The sequence below is a fragment of the Macrobrachium nipponense genome, chromosome 23 (assembly GCF_015104395.2).
Source record: "Macrobrachium nipponense isolate FS-2020 chromosome 23, ASM1510439v2, whole genome shotgun sequence".
In the NCBI taxonomy this organism is placed as follows: Eukaryota; Metazoa; Arthropoda; class Malacostraca; order Decapoda; family Palaemonidae; genus Macrobrachium; species Macrobrachium nipponense.
This window is the reverse complement of record NC_061090.1, coordinates 10,072,388-10,091,517: the sequence shown is the minus strand read 5'-3', so window position 1 is coordinate 10,091,517 and position 19,130 is coordinate 10,072,388. Positions and strand designations below refer to the sequence as shown.

At 44.9% G+C, this 19,130-nt stretch overlaps 1 protein-coding gene across 1 annotated transcript in view; it reads right to left on the bottom strand.

Moving 5' to 3' along the window:
* Window positions 1–8,226, bottom strand: part of LOC135195982 (kelch-like protein 18) — an 88,081-nt gene extending 79,855 nt beyond the window's left edge. The window contains exon 1 of the mRNA XM_064222486.1: window positions 8,161–8,226. Coding sequence (XP_064078556.1) covers window positions 8,161–8,226 — 66 coding nt within the window. The remainder of the gene's footprint in view (window positions 1–8,160) is intronic.
* Between the last annotated feature and the right edge of the window lie 10,904 nt (window positions 8,227–19,130).

Genomic DNA, 19,130 nt, shown 5'->3' with positions numbered 1-19,130 from the left:
GTGTCTTCGGACACCGTATTTTGAATACCCCTTCGGTCCTCCTGAGGTTTCGACCTCGACGAGGACTGGAATGAGTCGGAGGACGGTATCGGCTTCTCTCCTGTCAGGTGTCGATCAGCCCACCGCCCAGACGACGTTCACAGTGGCGGCAGACACTTACCTACAGTATGAGTTCGTAACCCTCCTCGGGAAAACGTTTTCTCCTGACGATACGTTTTCCCAGGCTCCTTTTCTTCTCCAACTGCTAGTTCCGCTGGGAAGGCGAGCCAGTATCCAATTCCTCCCCCATTCCCTCTCTCCTTACGGCTACGAGGGAAAGGGGAGGGATCCTACAGAGATTTCTCTGTAAGATCCCACGTTAGGGGCTGCGCTACCGGGGGGACCTTCGGGTCCTACCTGACGTAAGCCCCGGTCATTGAGGAGGGATCCTGCCCCTTTCTCGATTTCTACGGGAATCGAGAGGACCACCAGCCGATATCGTTTGACGAATTCGGTGGGGGGTTTCGCAGAGTGCTTAGAATTCTACGGAATTTCTAGCGCACTCAGAGTGTTCGAGTTTTTTACGATCTCCAAACACTTAGGCGAGACCACGGTCCAAAGTGAGCGAGAATCCCCGATAATTGTTACACGATAATCGGGAAACTCGCTTATGCTCGAATTCCTGTAATTTCTAGCATTTGGAAGAAGACTGCTGCGGAAAGAAGAAGATATCTTCACAGTAGGCGATTAACCTGGAATAGAGAAGAACGGACGGGAACTTCCAGTTTGGCTTGAACTATCGTCTTCGGTATTCTGTTCACCATTGAAGCTTTCCTTTGGAAAGACTTCTCCTTCACTCTCTTGACTAGAGAATGAAGGCGGTCGATCTCCAATCCTTATTCTCATTCCTCGAGAGGAAAAGAATTTAGGATGGAGGTCGTGGTACAGAACTACAAATATACTACGTATATTACCCTCACGACATGATTCTTTAACAGTTCAATTGTCCGGGGGTAGGCGCATACCGTAGTTAACTCTACGGTTTGTGACCGAGACGAATTGTATCTTAATTGAACTGCAACTCGGGGTTGCCTGCAACCTCCCAGCAGTTATCAGTTTCGATTTTAGATACTTGGTATTGTCATGACAACACCAAATCAGCTTTTGTATTACCGAAATCCGTTTTGGTTAAATATAAATTGCTCGAGCGTATTCTTTATGCTCGATGGTTCTAGCCGAACGCATTCCTACGTGGAATAATGGATTACCTGGCAACTCAGGATGACGAGTCACCGAGAGCTACTGCGTATTGAAACGCCTGATAGCGGCTCAGTATCAGCTAGGTCTCGGAGATGCACGGTCGGTTACGTCTCTCTCTCCCCTGGTTTGATTGACTACCGAACCGTATCTCTGCCCAACAATCATGGACTTAGGTCTCTGATTAACGGGATTCTCGCAATAATGAAGGACCATCTACTGCTGTGACGCTCGATTTCATCGCCTTCGACATTGCGAGAATTTTCAACAGAGATATCTCTTGGACTCTTTCATCTTTCTGTTTACCGCACGGTAACAGAAGTCTGTACTAGTCACCCGCTGCATCGCACCGCGATAATGCGAATGATTTTGCAGACATCTGAGTTTGTCTTCAAAATATCTCGTATTCGTAGGTGTGCAATTATTCATTGCTCGCCCGAATTAACAGATATGTCAGAAGACATCGCCTACTCTCCGACCTGACAGCTCTACTTCCAAATGTTTCAGCCCATGAGAAGCAGTTCTTCAGGCAGTATTTCCCTGTCTCATTACTGAAAAGCGCTCCGCTTTTATTGCAACTACGATCCTCACCGGACAGCAATGAATAGCGGTTAGCGTTCTCAGTCTTTGTAGCACAGGTTCAGAATCTTGAGAATCCTTCTCTCGGTTCAGCTGTGAAGACGTAGGTTGCATTTTCTGTACACCTTCGTCTTCAACGACACATAGTGTTGTTTCTCCTTAGCCGAGAATCAACTATACTATGAGATATCTTGCCATCAGGGACCTCGGTCTCTAGAAGGCAATTGACTTTCGCCTGTTGGGCACATGCCTTAAGAGAGTCATCACCTTGCCTTCTGGCATCAAAGGTGACGAACAAATTATTTGTTTAGGTCTCTTGGCATAACCCTTTTAAGGCGAAGGTCACGTGACTTGCTCGGGTGCTTGGACAACTTGCCTCCTACCGAACGCAGTCAGTCGGCAGCTGTCAGAGCGCCCAAGTCTGTTACAAACTTCGCTGTGGACTTAGTTCGGTTGTTCCATAACAGTCTTTTCTTCGTCCTAACGGCTTGTCACAGTACCCATACCATCGACACCCACCATTGAGTGTCGGTGTCCTATCCACTACCGAGAAGAACAACTTCGCTGCAGACGGATAGACCAGTATGGGTACAGGACATCACCGAAGTCGAGAAGAGGGATAGGTCATACGACCATTCCCTTCTTTTCCTCTGAGGTAATTGCATGACTTTTCCTGCGAAGTCAGCATCCAGGGGATGGGGATTCGTGACGCTCGATTCGTACCGAATTCGTAGCGAAGACTCTGAACCCTTCGGTTCCTGACGATCGGTTAGAGTCCTTCACAATCCCCTCCCTAATGGACTTCACCGCCTTCGATGCGAAGGAGATGCTGCTTTGTCCTGTGAAAGCGCTACCGCGCTTTCTGAAGAAACTCGACATCCCAGGCTGAGTGTTGAAGACTCTTCGTCAGCACCAAGATGACCTAGAAGTACACTCCCTCGAGTTACACAAGAACTTCTCCGTGGCGCAGGTACTGAAGGCAGGGGTCTGGTACAACCAGACCACTGGAACCTCCTTCTACCTTTTGGATATTGCCCACAGGTCCTTGGATCGTTTTCCTTGGGACCCGTGGTGGCTGCTCAACACGTTGTGTAGCTAACCCAGACCCTAGCAGGCTGAACAGCATCGAGTCCTGGTGTGACTGTAAGAATAGATAAGTGAATGAGAGAGTGACTGGCTTCTCTTTCCTATCTTTTTCTCCCCCTCTACCTGTGGGTAGAGGGATATGGTCATCACCTTGCTGGATAAGGACGAGATGCCGGTGAGCTACTCGACAGAGCCCCATCCTATCCCTTTCACTAGGGATGGGAGCGAATATCCACCACTTCCTCCTACAAGGGGGGGGAAGTGGATGCCAACAAGAGACAAACCATAACTTTATGTTGCCTCTTGCAAATAGGAACTTGTTCTTGTTTGCTGGTACGAAGAGATACGCTTGCCTCTCTCTTAGTACTTGGTCCAGAGGTCTGACCATTGATCCTGCGGTGCACACCCCGATCAATCGGACAGAGGCTTGGATCCCTCCCTCGCTCTTACGACCAGGGAGGCATTCCAAGGTTGGGCGAACACCAGTCTGTTCACAAAAGACTCAGATTCCTCCCACCAAGAAGTGAGTCTTCCTATTGTAAAAGGACCGAAGGTTTGTATGCCGTGTCGGAACAAATGACAATTTGTCCAAAATTGCATTTTTCCTAACTATACAAACCTGAGGTCCTTTTACAATAGGAAGGTACTAGCGGCAGCTGGATAGGTCGTAGCTTTCGAACAAGGGGTTCGGTAGTTAACTGCTTGTCCGACAGGCGCGCGCGCGCGACTGGGAGGTAAACAAATCACTTTTGCTTTTGGCCCAAGCAAAAACTGCAGAGTGAGGGGTGGCATGAGGTGGGACTATGTGTAAAAGGACCTCAGGTTTGTATAGTTAGGAAAAATGCAATTTTGGACAAATTGTCATTTTTGTTCATAAAGCTGTCCATATACCCGCCTTCCAGGTAATGTGGAGTTAGCTAGTGTAATTGTTTGGTAAGTCACTTATGTGAAAATGATATTTTAATGATAAAATAAGGTTTCACATATACTTACCAAACAATTACATAATCAGAGCCCTCCCTCCTCCCCACAGATGGCTCAACGAATTGAAGTCTAAGCTCAGCAGTACCAGGTATTCCCGAAAGTGGGCGGGATCTGTATCACCTACACAAACAATGGCAGTGCTGCTACCGCTGCCAGAAATTTGAATTTTCAACTGCCAGGTAAGAAAGGGTACAGCTAGTGTAATTGTTTGGTAAGTATATGTGAAACCTTATTTTATCATTAAAATATAATTTTTCCATTCTTCAAGAGTGAGGTAGGGTGAAGTGACGGGTACAATTCTGGGCTAGGTTACTCAAGAATAGCACTGTGATGGTTTCTGGTTGGAGGGTAGCATATTAAACATATGCCCGTATATTGTAATAGGTCACCGCATAAGGTGTTTCATGGTTGGGATCTTAGTTTTTACAAAAACACTGAGCTGTTTAATAGCTCTCCTAGGGCTGAGGGCTGGCCTGAAGGATTGGATATTTTTTACGTGGCTAGGAACCAATTGGTCACCTAGCAACGGGACCTGCAGCTAATTGTAGGATCCGAACTGCACTATATAGATAAATTATTTTCTCTCACCAGAAATAAGTTCTCTGATTCCGCGTTGGCTGAGATGGGAGTAGGACCTCGGACCACTGGTTTGGCAGATGAGTGCACAAACCACTCGTCCAGAGAGGATTCCATTTGCGATACTGGGAACAACCTGGAGGTTATGCAGACTCTAGGTTCTATCTGTTCCGCCATGTCCCGGACGGAAGGATGGGTTCCTGTAATTAAGGAGGACCCAGGATGAGTGACATAAAGTTTATCCTAGCACAATCATCGCTACCAGGTTCGTGTGGAGAAGAGGCACCACTGATAGGTAGAATTAATATCTCAAGGTCTTGAGGCTGACCAGTATCCCCTTCGAACTAATAGTTCTCAGTTTTTGGGTGTAGAGTGTCACCTCGGACGTAACACGACTCCAAAGGTCGTTAGCTCACATATACAGAATGACTCTGGCCGTGACTGCCTGTATAGTGGACGTTTCTGTCCATTAAAGGCATTCGGTCAGTAGACAATGATCTGGTGGAGAGGTTGTCAGAACAGAGGGAAGAATCTCTGTAATTACATGTTGACATGCATGGTGATATACATTGAACTGGTGTTTGGGCATGTGAATATCGCTTCACACTGACTAATCTTCTGATGAATCAGGAGCAGTGAACTGGATGGGGCACATAAGAACTCCGATCCGATAAGTGAAAACATACTCTGTATCAGAGTAGCCTTGACGGACTACCACCAGGCACATACATCAGTCACGTTACAGGAAACTGGCCGTGGAAGGGGGGTCTTCCTCTGACCTTGGTAGAGTGGGAGTACTCAATAACCAGGGTTTTTGATGTAGACTCAGAAGTAGTCTGGAACATCAGTTCCAATTTGCCCCGGAATCTGGGATAATGAGTCAATGCCGCACAGGTCATGATGACAGATACATTTCTTAGTCATGCTCAGTACGGTGTGAGTATGTGTGAGGGACCTTCAGCAGGGCTGGTTTGACTTGTCAAAGTACTCTGTGGTTATAGAAAGAACGATGTCACCTAGAACATTAAAGTAGTAGACGTAAAGGAACAGGCCAAACAGAGGCGATCGGTCAAGCCTACTCCTTGTTTGTCAAGTTACAAACAAGTTGTACCAATGAGGTTATACAGAAGAGAAGGTCATTAGAGGAATATGGGCCTTCTGGCATTTAAGAACATATCTGTTAAAATGATCGTGACGGTTGGTCTGTGATTGTATCGTAGCTCAAAATTGAGCAATTTTAAGGTGTCTGTCTGTTCATTGAAATTTGAGAGTGGGTTCTTTGTTATGAAAACCACTTTCAATTTCCTATATATATATATATATATATATATATAATATATATATATATATATATATATATATATATATATATATAATATATATATATATATATATATATATATAACGTTGCCCAGAGGTCCTTGGACTCAATTTCCTTGGGTCCTTTGGTGGCTGCTCAACAAAAGGTGTAACTCTCCAGTACCCCTGGCGGGTCATTTGGTATCTTGTCTAAGATGATGGTATGAATGTGAAATGGAGGAGTTAACTGGCCTCTTTCCTTTTCAAATTTCTGTCTCCTTCTTTACTTAGGGCAGTAAGAAGAGAGTACCATCATAAGCTGGAACAGACAAGGTACAGGTGAGTGAAGTGGCCATACTGTTAGGGTTTGTATCAGTAAGATACCTATCAGTAACAGGACATTCCTCTCTTTAGCAAGGGGGAGAGGAATGATAACAAACCTACATGAATGGATGAATTGGTTTGTTAGGGGAACAGATCTTATTATCTTCCTTGGACGCAATGAACTATGATATTGTGTAAAAACCCAGAAGTCTGACTATGATATTCATATGTCTTAGATTCGGAAATACTGGTCAGTTGTTTCGTAGAATTCTGGAATTCAGAAAACTGGTCAAAGGTGGCAAACTCCCAGTTGGTTAATAGTACTTACCTCCCACCAAGAGTAAGTTTATCCTAATGTTAAGACCGAAGGTTTGTTTCGTATATGAACAAATGACAAATTTTTAACTAATTTGTATTTTTCATAACTTACAAACCTGAGGTCTTAACATACAGAGGCCCACCTCTAACCACCCCTCTATCAACTAACCTGGGTTGGAAGAATAACTAACGGGGTCATGAGTTAATGAGGGGTATGTGGGTGGCCCCACATTTCTCGTGACCAGCACAGATGCCAATAGTCCCTTGCTTACACAATTATTTTAAACTTTACCGGTTTCCAGCTGGCGCTGAGTATTTATCCTAATGTTAAGATCTCAGGTTTGTAAGTTATGAAAAATACAAATTAGTTACAAATTTGTCATTTTTCTCCTACTTTGGAAAATGAGCTAGATGGAAGCGCCAATTGTTCCTACACAACATACATACCATCTGTCCTTTACCTTAGGAATACCTTCAGCAGAGCTGTAAATGGCCACTAGATTTTATATAACAAGGTAGTTTAAACGACCGCCGGGATGTGAAAAACTCCTCCCAACTGGGCATATGTACTCCACTTTGCTTTCGGCTGTCATCGAGTGAAGACGCATGTTTACATCGCTCTCAGCTCGACTGTCGCTAGCTCTTTTCTCCTTTCACAGTGAGACAGTTCCTTACTTTTGTGATTTGGCGAATATTTGTTGTATTTTTGCTGTTGATGTCTGTGAGTTTCAGTCATGCAAATCCATGAATCTACTGTGCCGGCTTCTAAGCCCACCCCTCCCAAGTATGTATGCTCTGGTGTGGGCGATAAGAAGTGTAGCAATTGGCATTCTAGTGTTGATGCTGATCTCCATGTTCTCTGTACATCTTGCAGAGGGCAGGATTGCAACCCCAAATTAATGTGTGATGGGTGTCATGCTTGGACTCCTGTGCAGTGGGTGAAGTTTGCAGGGAGGAAGGGCACTAAGAGGGTTACAACGGCCCCGACAACTCCCTCAGTGCCTAACCCTTCATCCTTTTTTCTGTCTCCCTGCAAGCTTCCCCATCATGCTCCCTCTTCTGTGGAAGTGGCCTCCTCTTCATCTGATTCTTCGAACGAGGAGGATGGAGTGATGCGTGGGAGAACGGAGTGGAGGCATGGGTTCATGGTGACCTCGGTGCAGGGGCCTCGGGTCGCTCCGAGGGAGTTGAGCTTCACTTGTGGGGGGGGGGGGGATGAGGAGCCCCCCTCCCTAACCAGACTGTCCCTTCTTCAGGTGTGATAGAGGAGCAGCCTTTGGATCTGGCAGCGGCATTGCGTTCATTAGGCCTAGTGGGGGCTCTGTCAGTGCAGGTCTTGTTATCCCACCTGGCTGCCCCTGTGACGACTCACAATTTGGAGACACCCACTAGACCACTGTCACCACTGCGGTCTTTGCCAAAGTCCCGCATATAGGGTTCTGTCACCACCCTACATCTACCACTCCCATAGTGGTGACAGGCACTACGGTTCACCTCCCAGTACCTTGAGTCATGTCTTCTCCATCTCCTGGATTTGTGGTGCCCCCGACTGTCATCACTGTCTCCTCTTTTCCTGGGGGCTCCTCCCCTTCTGCCTATGCACCTGTGGTGATGGAGCCTCTCCCTGCCCCCCCAGCAATTGCTCTCTCCGGTTGTCCAGGCGGCTCCTGCTCCTGATTTGTCTTGCCCTCAGGCCTAGATGGAGGACTTTGCTGCCATCCTGAAGAAGATAATGAAGTCGATGTCCCAATGTCCCACAGTGTCATCACCATCTTCTTCCTCATCGTTGTCGTCATCTGCTGCCTCCTGCCCTCCTTTCTCCATGGCCTCTCGTTCTCGGAAGAAGATGGTCACCTCTCCCCTTCCTCAAATGTCTCGACACAAAATTTCTGGGGACCGGCTTCTCTCTTCAGAGGAAGCAGAGGGTTCTCCCATTGACTCTTCCTCACCTGCGGGTGTAGATACTGGTTCGCAGGCCCCTACTAGTCCTTCAGGATTGGGAGCCACAGGAGTGGGTACCTCATTAACCACTCCCTCCACTTGTTTGAAGAGGCATGCTTCCAAGACTAGTGCTGGTTCAGGACTTCGGTCTGACCGAGGTGCCCTGAATGTCCGAACCTCTACGGAGACTTGCACATCCCAATCTGTTTTCATACGTTTCAGGTATCATAGGAGGTTCCAGAATGGATTATGTACAAAAAACGAGGTACCACTATATTGATAGTTTGCTGTGTTTACTTTAATACTAATATCTGAAAATTAGTAAATCATTTTTTATCATAAAAAATGTATTTAGTCATGAAAATAACATGAAAGTACAGTAATTAGTGAATTGATTTAATGACATGACAGCAGCTATTAAGCCAGTTTGAAAGGAAAAATTGGTATCTTAGATTGTTGCATCTGCATCATAAAACGGTGAGAGCAGTTGATTAACATCTCAGGCTCATTTTAAACATTGAAGTGTTTTGTGAGATCTGCAGTCACACTTAGTGGCAAGGCAGGCAGGGTGTAAGTTGATGTAAAATGAGTAAAGAATCACTTTCCTTCAAATTAGTTTCAAGCTGAAGGCCATTCTGGTTCCCTTTGTGGATATGAGGTAGTAACATTTGTTAAATATCTGGTCTCTTAGTCATCTTTTTTGCATGGCCAAGTGTAGGGCATGCAACAAAAGATAAGAACAGAGTGATAAGGTCATCTGATGAAACCATCTCTTCCCATCTCATGCTGGTTACAAGGCAGGAAAAAAGGGTGTAAACATTGTGTTAATATCTATACTTTGTGAAAGAAACCCGCCATTACCAAAAGTTATGGCAGACTTCAGGATTAAGGTGTAAATGGCAATAGTAGGTCACAGCTTGAGAGGCCAATGGAATAGCAGAGTTGTTTTGCACACATCCCATGTGTTAATAAGATATAAAAAAAAAATCCAATTTAATAAGAATTGTTTACAAAAGAATCCCAGTGAAATAAAATTTGTATCTCAATTTAAAATTTTTTTGCCTTTTACCAATCAAGTTATTGGCGTATAGTATAGACATCATTATAAAGGAAATGTATCCCCATGTCAAAATGTTTTATCAGATTTTTCATATAGATAATATGATCTTTGGACGTTACTAGAATTTCTTTGCGTGGGCATTTCACAGTGGTGTATAGTGCATTATTTAAGTTGATTAAACACTAGATTTTTTTTCCCTTTTTTCTATCTTTTATGCTGAAAAACATCTTTAGTTTGGCAATGTGTCAGTCTTTAGGACTGTACAGAGTAGGTACTTTGCCTGTTACCAGCAAGTAAAATGTCTTTATAAAGAAGAGAAATTTGCCTATATGTATAATTTTAGAACTGCAAAATATTTTATACTGTATGGGATTTAACTACTAAACTTGTAGAGAGCGGATTTATTATACTGCTATATTATATATTTTCATGTTTTCTTTTACAGTGCTCTTGAGTCCCTTATTAATTTTGCATATTCTGGAAAAGTAAAAATTGATGGTGCAAATGTCCAGAGCTTACTGGTGGGGGCATCTTTTCTACAGTTGGCAAAAGTGAGAGAAGCATGTGCAGATTTCCTTAAACACAGGTGAGGACAACTTCTCTTTTTATAAGTGTCATCAAAATTAAATTCTCACCCAGTTAAAATTTATGACAACAACATGTTTCATTTGTTTGTCTGCTGGCTGACAGACAGATGTGTTAGTTACTGAAGCAATTATGAGAAAAAAGTGGAATGATGTCAGAGTTAATTAATGAATGGAAAGTAAAGACACTCACAGTAATCCTAATTTGTATGCAAAATTCAGTTATACTCCATGGGAAAAATTTCAGTCAGAAAAATCCAAGGATTTACACTTTTCCTTTGTATGCCCTCCTTCTTGGTCTCAGAGCTGATTTCCCTGTATCATTTGCATCTAAGTGTCATTCTGTACAGCAGTGATTTGTAAACAACATTACCTTTGAATGTTTTAGTTGTTCACTATGCAAAAATCAGTGAAAGTGGGCATCAGGGTACAAAAATAGTTATGGCAAAGAATTTTCCCAACCAAAAGACAAGACATAAAGTCCTTGTTTTCAGTTGAGGAAGGTGAAGAAAGTAAAACCAGTGTGGATAGGTCAGTAGCTTGGCTGAGTGATTCAGATAGTGAAGAATTTTAAAGACAAAATAATTTAATACAATTGACTATTGTCTTAACACGTGCAATGTAAATTTGTCAACATCATCATGAGTTTATTGCATATGGATTGAACAGTTGTGATTCTTTAGTATAATTTTTGTTAATTTCTAGTTTTCTTTTGTGAAGAGGTTTTGAGTTCATTACCAAGTCATATTTAAGTAAGGGAAAGTTTGTCATTCTTTGATGGTGAATATTAACCCGCAGAATGAAGAATATGACATTCATTCCAAGATGTGATTTTTTTATGTAAAACTATCCCTGTCAATTAGATAAAAGAAAATAAGTAAATATTAGCTTAATCATTATTAAAGATATGTATTATTCAGATGAGTGGTAGACTTGTATGAGTTCAATAAATGTGTGTCACTTCAGACATGTAGGCAAAAGTGTTATACACCAGGTAAAACTTCAAAATTCAGTGTTTTGGTTCCTTAAGTAGAGAAACAGTACGTATTCAGTTTCTTACCATACTAATACTGTGGTCCAGAAAAGCTGCTGTAAGAACTTTTTTCATACAATCAACTTACCTGTCAGATATATACATAGCTAAGACTCCGTCGTCCCCGACAGAAATTCAAATTTCGCGCCACTCGCTACAGGTAGGTCAGGTGATCTACCGGCCTGCCCTGGGCGGCAGGACTAGGAACCATTCCCGTTTTCTACTCATATATTTTCTGTCGCCGGTGGTATCAACATCGTTGCTGCCACCTCTTGACTGGAATTCGCTTTTCTAGACAATTGATCATCTTTTTGTGGACTTTTGGTGACGTACCTGGATCGTTGTTTTGGCATTCGCTACTGTGGACTGGATTTGGACTTGCTTTTGATTTTTCTTCAAGAATGTCTGATTCAAGTGGTTGTGTGAGAATGTGTGTGAATGTAGGCTGCAAGGTGAGGATACCGAAAGCTTCGGTTGATCCTCACACTGTATGTCGCAAATGTAAGGGTTTTGATTGTTCTATTTCTAACACCTGTCATGAGTGTGAGAGGTTGAATGTTGAGGAATGGAAGACTCTAACTTCTTACTTGAAGAAGTTAGAAAGGGATAGAGTCAGAAGGGCTGCATCTAAGATTGCGGGTAGTAGTACAAGGCCTATTGAGCCTTTGGATGATTCTAACTCTTCTCTTATTTATGATTCTAATTCTGTATCAGGGCCCTCACTGGCTTTACATTCAGATTCGGCCTCGGAAATTGCTGAACTGAAAGCTACTCTTCACAGGATGAGATCCAAAATGGCTACCATGAAAGGTAAGGACTGTGAAAGTGATTATAGTGAAGTGAGTGTCCCCAGTGTTGTGGAGGGGGCGTCTGACCGTCTCTGCGACGCTCCCAGGCCTAGACCTCTTCCAAGCTCCCAAGCCCAGAGGAGAAGGAAAGTCGAAAGCCGTACGGAGGTTGTGGAGAATTCCCCCCGGTCAGGCGTCCCTTCAGCAGGCTCTGTAAATAGACAGACTGCTCAGGACCGCTATAGGAAAAGCGTCCTCAGAGAGTGCTTCTCTTCGTCCGCTTCTCCCTCTCCTAAACGAGGGTGGAAGGATTCGGACTTGTCCAGGCCCCTGAAAAGGCACTGGAGAGATCCTGTGTTGGATTCTAGCCCAGAACGCTTTTCGGAAGAAGCGCCTCCTTCCATCAAGAAGGCTAAGAGGGTTTTGATGTCCCATGATGTGGGCAAAACTCCTTCGAGGTCTCCCTCTCCCGTTCAAGAAGACGCAGGAGAGGCTTCCAAGAGGATCATTTTGGCGGTGCAGGAACAGTTATCCGCCTTGGTAGGAGTCCTTTCGAAGGATCCCCCTCGTAAGAAAGACGTGAGACTTCCGGTCAAGAAGACTCGTCTTCCTTCTCCCGCCAGGAGTGAGGCTCCTGTGGGACGTGAGTCGTTTGAGATCTACTCGGATAGAGACTCTTTGGACGATTTTGATTCGCCAGACAAGCGCGACGCGCCAGTCAAGCGCGAGGCTTCCTACAGACGAGAAGCGTCTTCTAGGATTAGAGCGTCAGGCAAGCGAGAAACGCTTTACAGGCGCGAGGATATTCCCAGATGGGATACGTCTGCCAGACCAGCAGCTTCAGCCGAGCGCGAGGTAACAACCAGGCGTGAGGATTCAGCCAAGCGCGAGGCGCCAGACAAGCATCATACATACAAGGATGTGGCACCAGAAAGGCGCGAGGCGTCAGTCAGGCGCGAGAGTTTAGAGAGGCGCGAGGCGCCAGCCAAGCGCGAGGAGTCAGCCAAGCGCGAGGAGTCAGCCAGGCGAGGCGAGCCGGCGCGAGGCGCCAGCCAGGCGCGAGGATCCTGCCAGGCGCGAGGCAACAGCCAGGCGTGAGGCGCCAGCCAAACGCGAGGCGCCAGCCAAGCGCGAGGCGCCAGCCAAGCGCGAGCCAGCAAGCGCGAGGAGCCAGCCAAGTACGAGGAGCCAGCCAAGCATAGGAGCTCTATACACTCTCTTAGCCCCTCTCCTATTAGGAGTTTGTCTCCCGTAGAGAGAGTTTTTGGACAGGAAGACCCGGAACGGGAAGTGGCTTCTCCTTCTGATCCGATTTTAGAAGAGGACTCAGAGGACGAGACTCACGGCAGAGAAGGGCTGTCTAACTACAAAGTTTTGACAGCTCTCCTCCTCCAGGAATACGGAGATGCTTTGATCCCTGCCGCTCCTCCTTCGCCTCGTTCTCTTTTCTCTTGCTCTAAGACGCTGAAGTCGTCGGCTTTCTTGAAGATGAGACCGACGATTTCTATGAAGAGAGCTCTTCAGTCTCTGGATAGCTGGATGCTAACCAAGAAAGAGCTAGTAAGGACAGTGTTTTGCATGCCTCCCGCTAGACTTACGGGCAAGAGAGGGATTTGGTACCAGACTGGGGAGAATATGGGTCTCACTCTCCCAGCTTCGGCTGAAGCTGACTTTTCCAGTTTGGTAGATGCATCCAGGAGACATAAGCCTTCATACTGCGAAGATTACTTGGGGTCTTTCAGAAGTTGGATCATCTCCTCAAGGGACTTTTTCACATTCTAGAAGTCTTCAACTTCCTAGATTGTCCCTTGGGGTGATGTCCAAGAAGGCTCATGCCCCTGAAGGGCTAGATCCGGACGTACTCCTTGCAATTTTGTCCTGTATTGACAAGGCGGTACAGGACGGCTCAGGGGAAGTTTCTTCCTTATTTGGAGCAGGTCTCTTGAAGAAGAGATCTGTTTTTAGCGCTTTCTTGACGAAAGCAGTATCCCATTCGCAAAGAGCAGCCTTGTTATTCGCCCCTAGGTCTGACTTTCTGTTCCCTTCACAGTTGGTGAGGGATATTTTCCCGATCTCTGACGGAGAAAGCAACACAGGATCTTCTCCTGCAATCTTCCAGGAAGAAGAGACCAGTGATGGTGGGAGAAAAGAAAGGTGTGTCTACTCCTGTTCGGCCCTTTCGAGGAGGCCCTCCCGCTAGAGTTACCGCTAAAAGGAAAACGACCGAGAAGAGAGGTAGAGCCTCGTTCCGTCCCTTTAAAAGGGGAAAGTGAAGTGGCGCTCCTCCAAACACCAGTAGGTGCCAGGCTCCGGGGATTTGCGGAAGCCTGGACTCTCATAGACACAGACGCTTGGTCGATGTCTGTGCTTCAGAAGGGATACCTCATTCCTTTCCTGGGACAATCCTCCCCTGACGTCAACTCCGCGGGAATTGTCCGCCAATTACAAGGACCCTGTGTTGAAAGATACTCTTCAACAAATGGTGGATCAGAGGTGTGGGACAAGAGAGCTATAGAACTAGTGCTGGATCAAAGCTCCCCAGGGTTTTACAATCGTCTTTTCTTGGTTGCGAAAGCCTCGGGGGGCTGGAGACCAGTTCTGGATGTCAGCGCTCTGAACAAGTTTGTTCAGAAACAGTAGTTCTCCATGGAAACCTCTGCTTCAGCCTTTGCGGCTCTTCGCCAAGGGGATTGGATGGTGTCTCTGGATCTCCAGGACGCCTATTTTCACGTCCCGATCCATCCTTCGTCGAAGAAGTACCTCCGTTTCATGACGGGGGGAAGGATCTTCCAATTCAGAGCCTTGTGTTTCGGCCTGTCTACGGCGCCTCAGGTTTTCACGAGCCTTATGAAAAATGTGGCGAGATGGCTTCATCTGAAAGGAATCAGTATATCTCTGTACCTAGACGACTGGCTTATCAGAGCAAAGTCAGAGAAACAGTGTTTGGAGGACCTGACTGTGACACTAAACCTGATAAAGACCTTAGGATTACTCGTGAACCTCGAGAAGTCCCAACTGATCCCCAGCCAGAACTTGGTCTATCTGGGGATTCGGGTGGATTCTCGGGGTTTTCGAGTATTTCCTTCTCAAGAGAGACTAACGAGAGGTTTAGAAAAGTCTCTCTCTTCCTAAGGAAGGAACGTACTTCGGCGAGGGAATGGTTGAGCCTATTAGGGACCCTTTCCTCGCTCGAACAGTTCTTTCCTCTAGGAAGACTTCATCTCCGTCCTCTTCAGTTCTTCCTCAGAAGATCGTGGAACATGAAGACAGGACTTCTCTCGGACAGTTTTCCCATTCCAGTTCTGATGAAACGCCATTTAGAATGGTGGTTACTCCCACTGAGGGAAAACAAGGGTACTTCCCTGGAAATACAGAGCCCAAACCTTGTATTGTTTTCCGACGCGTCGGAAAAAGGTTGGGGAGCAACCTTGGGAAAGAGAGAGGTGTCAGGCACTTGGAATGCTCTTCAAGTGTCCTGGCACATAAACTGCAAAGAGCTGTTTGCTGTACACCTAGCTCTAAAGAGCTTCGAACCGTTAGTGAGCAACAAAATAGTACAAGTGAATGCGGACAATACAACCGCCCTTGCATACATTCGAAGCAAGGAGGTACTCACTCGTATGCCCTTACGAACTCGCAAGAGACCTGCTGTTGTGGACATCGCAAAGGAACATCTCTCTATTGACGAGGTTCGTTCAGGGAGTAAGGAACGTGAGAGCGGACAGGCTGAGCAGGAGGAACCAGGTCCTTCATACCGAATGGACCCCTCCACTCAGACGTTTGCCGGAATCTCTGGTCTCTTTGGGGGACTCCTCATGTCGACCTCTTTGCCACGTTCCTCTCGAAGAGACTGGAAGTCTTCTGTTCAGTAGTGGAAGACCCCAGAGCTCTAGCAGTAGACGCCTTCCTGCTAGATTGGTCTCAGGTAGACGTTTACGCATTTCCCCCATTCAAGATTCTGGGGCAAGTGCTCAGGAACGTTTGTGACTTCAAAGGGACAAGAATGACCCTGATAGCCCCCTTTTGGCCAGCTCAAGAGTGGTTCCCAGAGGTGCTGGAGTGGATAGTAGACTTCCCCAGATCCCTTCCACAAAGGAAGGATCTTCTCAGACAACCACACTTCGAGAGGTTTCATCAAAACCTCCCCGCTCTCGCTCTGACTGCCTTTCGACTATCGAAAGACTTGTCAGAGCGAGAGGCTTTTCTAGCAAAGCAGCAAGCTCGATCGCTAGAGCCCGGAGAACTTCCACTATCCGGGTTTACCAATCCAAGTGGGAAGTTTTTAGAAGGTGGTGTAAGTCGAAGAAGTTGTCCTCCTCCAGTACCTCTGTAACAGAAATAGCTGATTTTCTGTTATTTTTGAGAGAAGAATCGCGTCTCTCCGTAGCCACGATAAAGGGCTATAGGAGTATGCTATCGGCCGTCTTTAGGAATAGAGGCCTAGATTTGGGAAACGATAAAGATCTACATGATCTGATTAGGTCTTTTGAGACCAAGAAGTCTAAGATTACTTCTCCCCCTAACTGGAATCTAGACGTAGTCTTAAGTTCTTGTCTTCAGAGAGATTTGAACCCTACATTTGGCCTCGTTCGTGATATAACGAGAAAATGTTTATTTCTTTTGTCACTGGCGACGGCGAAAAAAGAGTTAGTGAACTGCCACACGCCCTTAGTGACAAAGTCGGGTTCAATATAGATTCAGCCATCTGTTCCTTCAAGGAATTATTCTTGGCGAAGAATGAAAATCCTTCGAATCCCTGGCCGAGAAACTTCGAGGTAAAAGGCTTATCGGGTCTCGTCGGCAGGGAACCGGAGAGGTCTCTTTGCCCAGTAAGGGCGTTAAAGTTTTACTTACAGAAAAAGAAACAGTTGGGAGGTTCTAGACAAGGTCTTTGGTGCTCGGTGAAGGATCCATCAAGACCTATGTCTAAGAATGCTTTAGCCTTTTTTGTCAGGAACGTAATTACGGACGCTCATAAGGCTTGCACGGATGATTCTTTCAAACTCCTGAGAGTAAGAGCTCATGAAGTGAGAGCAGTGGCGACGTCTCTCTCTTTTCAGAGAAATATGTCACTTAAGAATATCTTGGAAGCGACATATTGGAGATGTAATTCTGTGTTTGCTTCTCACTATTTGAAGGACGTGCGTGTGACCTATGAAAAATGTTTTTCCTTAGGTCCTTTTGTGTCTGCGGGCACAATCCTGGGTACAGGAGCTAACAACAATCCTTAATTTTTACTACTTAAGTCTAATAGATATGTTCTAGACTTTCTGCTGAACAAGTGCAGATACCGCACAGGCGGCCAGTCACTTCCGTTCAGTAAGGAACTCTTGTGATATCTTTTAGTAGATGAGTATTTTTTTTTTTTGGAAAATTATTGTGTGCGTGTGCAATTTGGTTTGAGTTACGGTTGTTGCGAAGAGTTTGGGGATAACTCGGAGCAATTTTTTAATACTAACATGGTGGTTAGGATCAGGTGGTCGATTGGTTGTGTGCTCCTTAATAAGGTGTGTTGTCATATAAGTGGATCAGCACCATTGACAAAGTCCTTTCAGGCTCTGCCGAGTAAGTGGATAAGACCCCTTCGGCAGTTCCACAAGAATTCTTGGCCATAGATCACATATCTCGCTAAAGTTTCTTGAGGTGATGCAGACTACGGGGCAAACACCCACGAAGTCTACCACCTATCAGGTAGGAACCAAGGTTTTTATTTATACCTACAACAGATGTTGTTTACCTGTCTATTCCAGTAGTAGCTGTCTCTTACCCTCCACCGAAGGGTGCCAATCAGCTATGTATATATCTGACAGGTAAGTTGATTGTATGAAAATGATATTGTTATAATACAATAAAGTTTCATACATACTTACCTGGCAGATATATACGATTAGGGCCCACCCAGCCTCCCCGCAAGGAGACAGGTGGAAGAGAAAATATATGAGTAGAAAACGGGAATGGTTCCTAGTCCTGCCGCCGCCCAGGGCAGCCGGTAGATCACCTGACCTACCTGTAGCGAGTGGCGCGAAATTTGAATTTCTGTCGGGGACGACGGAGTCTTAGCTATGTATATATCTGCCAGGTAAGTATGTATGAAACTTTATTGTATTATAACAATATCATGTTTAAACAAACTTTAATATATTAATACTTAACCAGTTGTTAATATTTCCAATGCCTCAATACTATATACGTAGTGGGTATTACATTATCATAAAGGTACATTACATACTTCAAAAACATTTATGTAAAGTTTCAAGTAGTATAATCTGATCTAGTATTTTAGAAAGCCAATGTACAGTAAATACAAGATGTAAATTTGTACGTTTATTTTTGGGAACTGGATGTAAGGATGTTATGCAGCAGTGTAAAACAACATTTTATAACAAGAGCAGTAACATGGCTGTTGATTTGATATTATATAAGATACTTGGGTTTTTATGTGAACATCTTTCTTTTTACAGACTGCATCCTCACAATGTTTTAGGCATAAGAGCATTTGCAGACACATTAGCCTGTTGGTCGCTTGTTGAGGCCACTAACCGTTACCTCCAAAAACACTTTGTCGAAGTGTCCGTGTCTGAAGAATTCCTGAACCTCAGCTTTTCTGATGTTAGAGAGATTATTTCAAGGGACGAGCTAAATGTTCAAAGTGAAGAGAGTGTGAGTATTGTTCCTTAAGATTGTAAATATGCCAATATATATCCTTAAATAATCTACCAATTTTGGCAAGCCAAAAAGAAGCGTTTTGTTGACATCTGAAGGGTGACAAGATGCAGAGGTACAGGCAGCCCCCTTTTATCGGCGATCTAGTTTTTGGCGCTTGTGTAGCGTTATAACATCGGAGATTTATTGTGCCATAATGGGCAGAGTTCCAGTTATCGGTACCATAAGGAGCCTTATGGCACCATAACATACCTAACAGGTGACATAAATTTCAGAGTTTTGGTTAATGGCGGTTTTTGCTTATCAGCACCCCTCCGAGAATGGAACCCCCACCGATAATCAGGGACTGCCTGTATTTGTCAGGGCCCATCCATGGTAGTATGTACAGGGAAGGAGATGCAGGTGTCATATCATTGTCAAGCCAATTGTTATGGTATATATTCTGTATATAAGAGCTTATTTCTGTCTCTAGAGAGTGTACATTTGTTTTATAGACTGTACATTTGTTTTCAAATTCTTGCAATGCAGGAATCCACATTCTTTATTTTTAGTTTTAATTGTAATGGCTAGTACCATTAAAGGCAGTCCACGGTTATCGGTGGGGGTTCTGTTCCGACGGCTTGATGATAAGCAAATATCGCTTATAACCGAAAATTGTT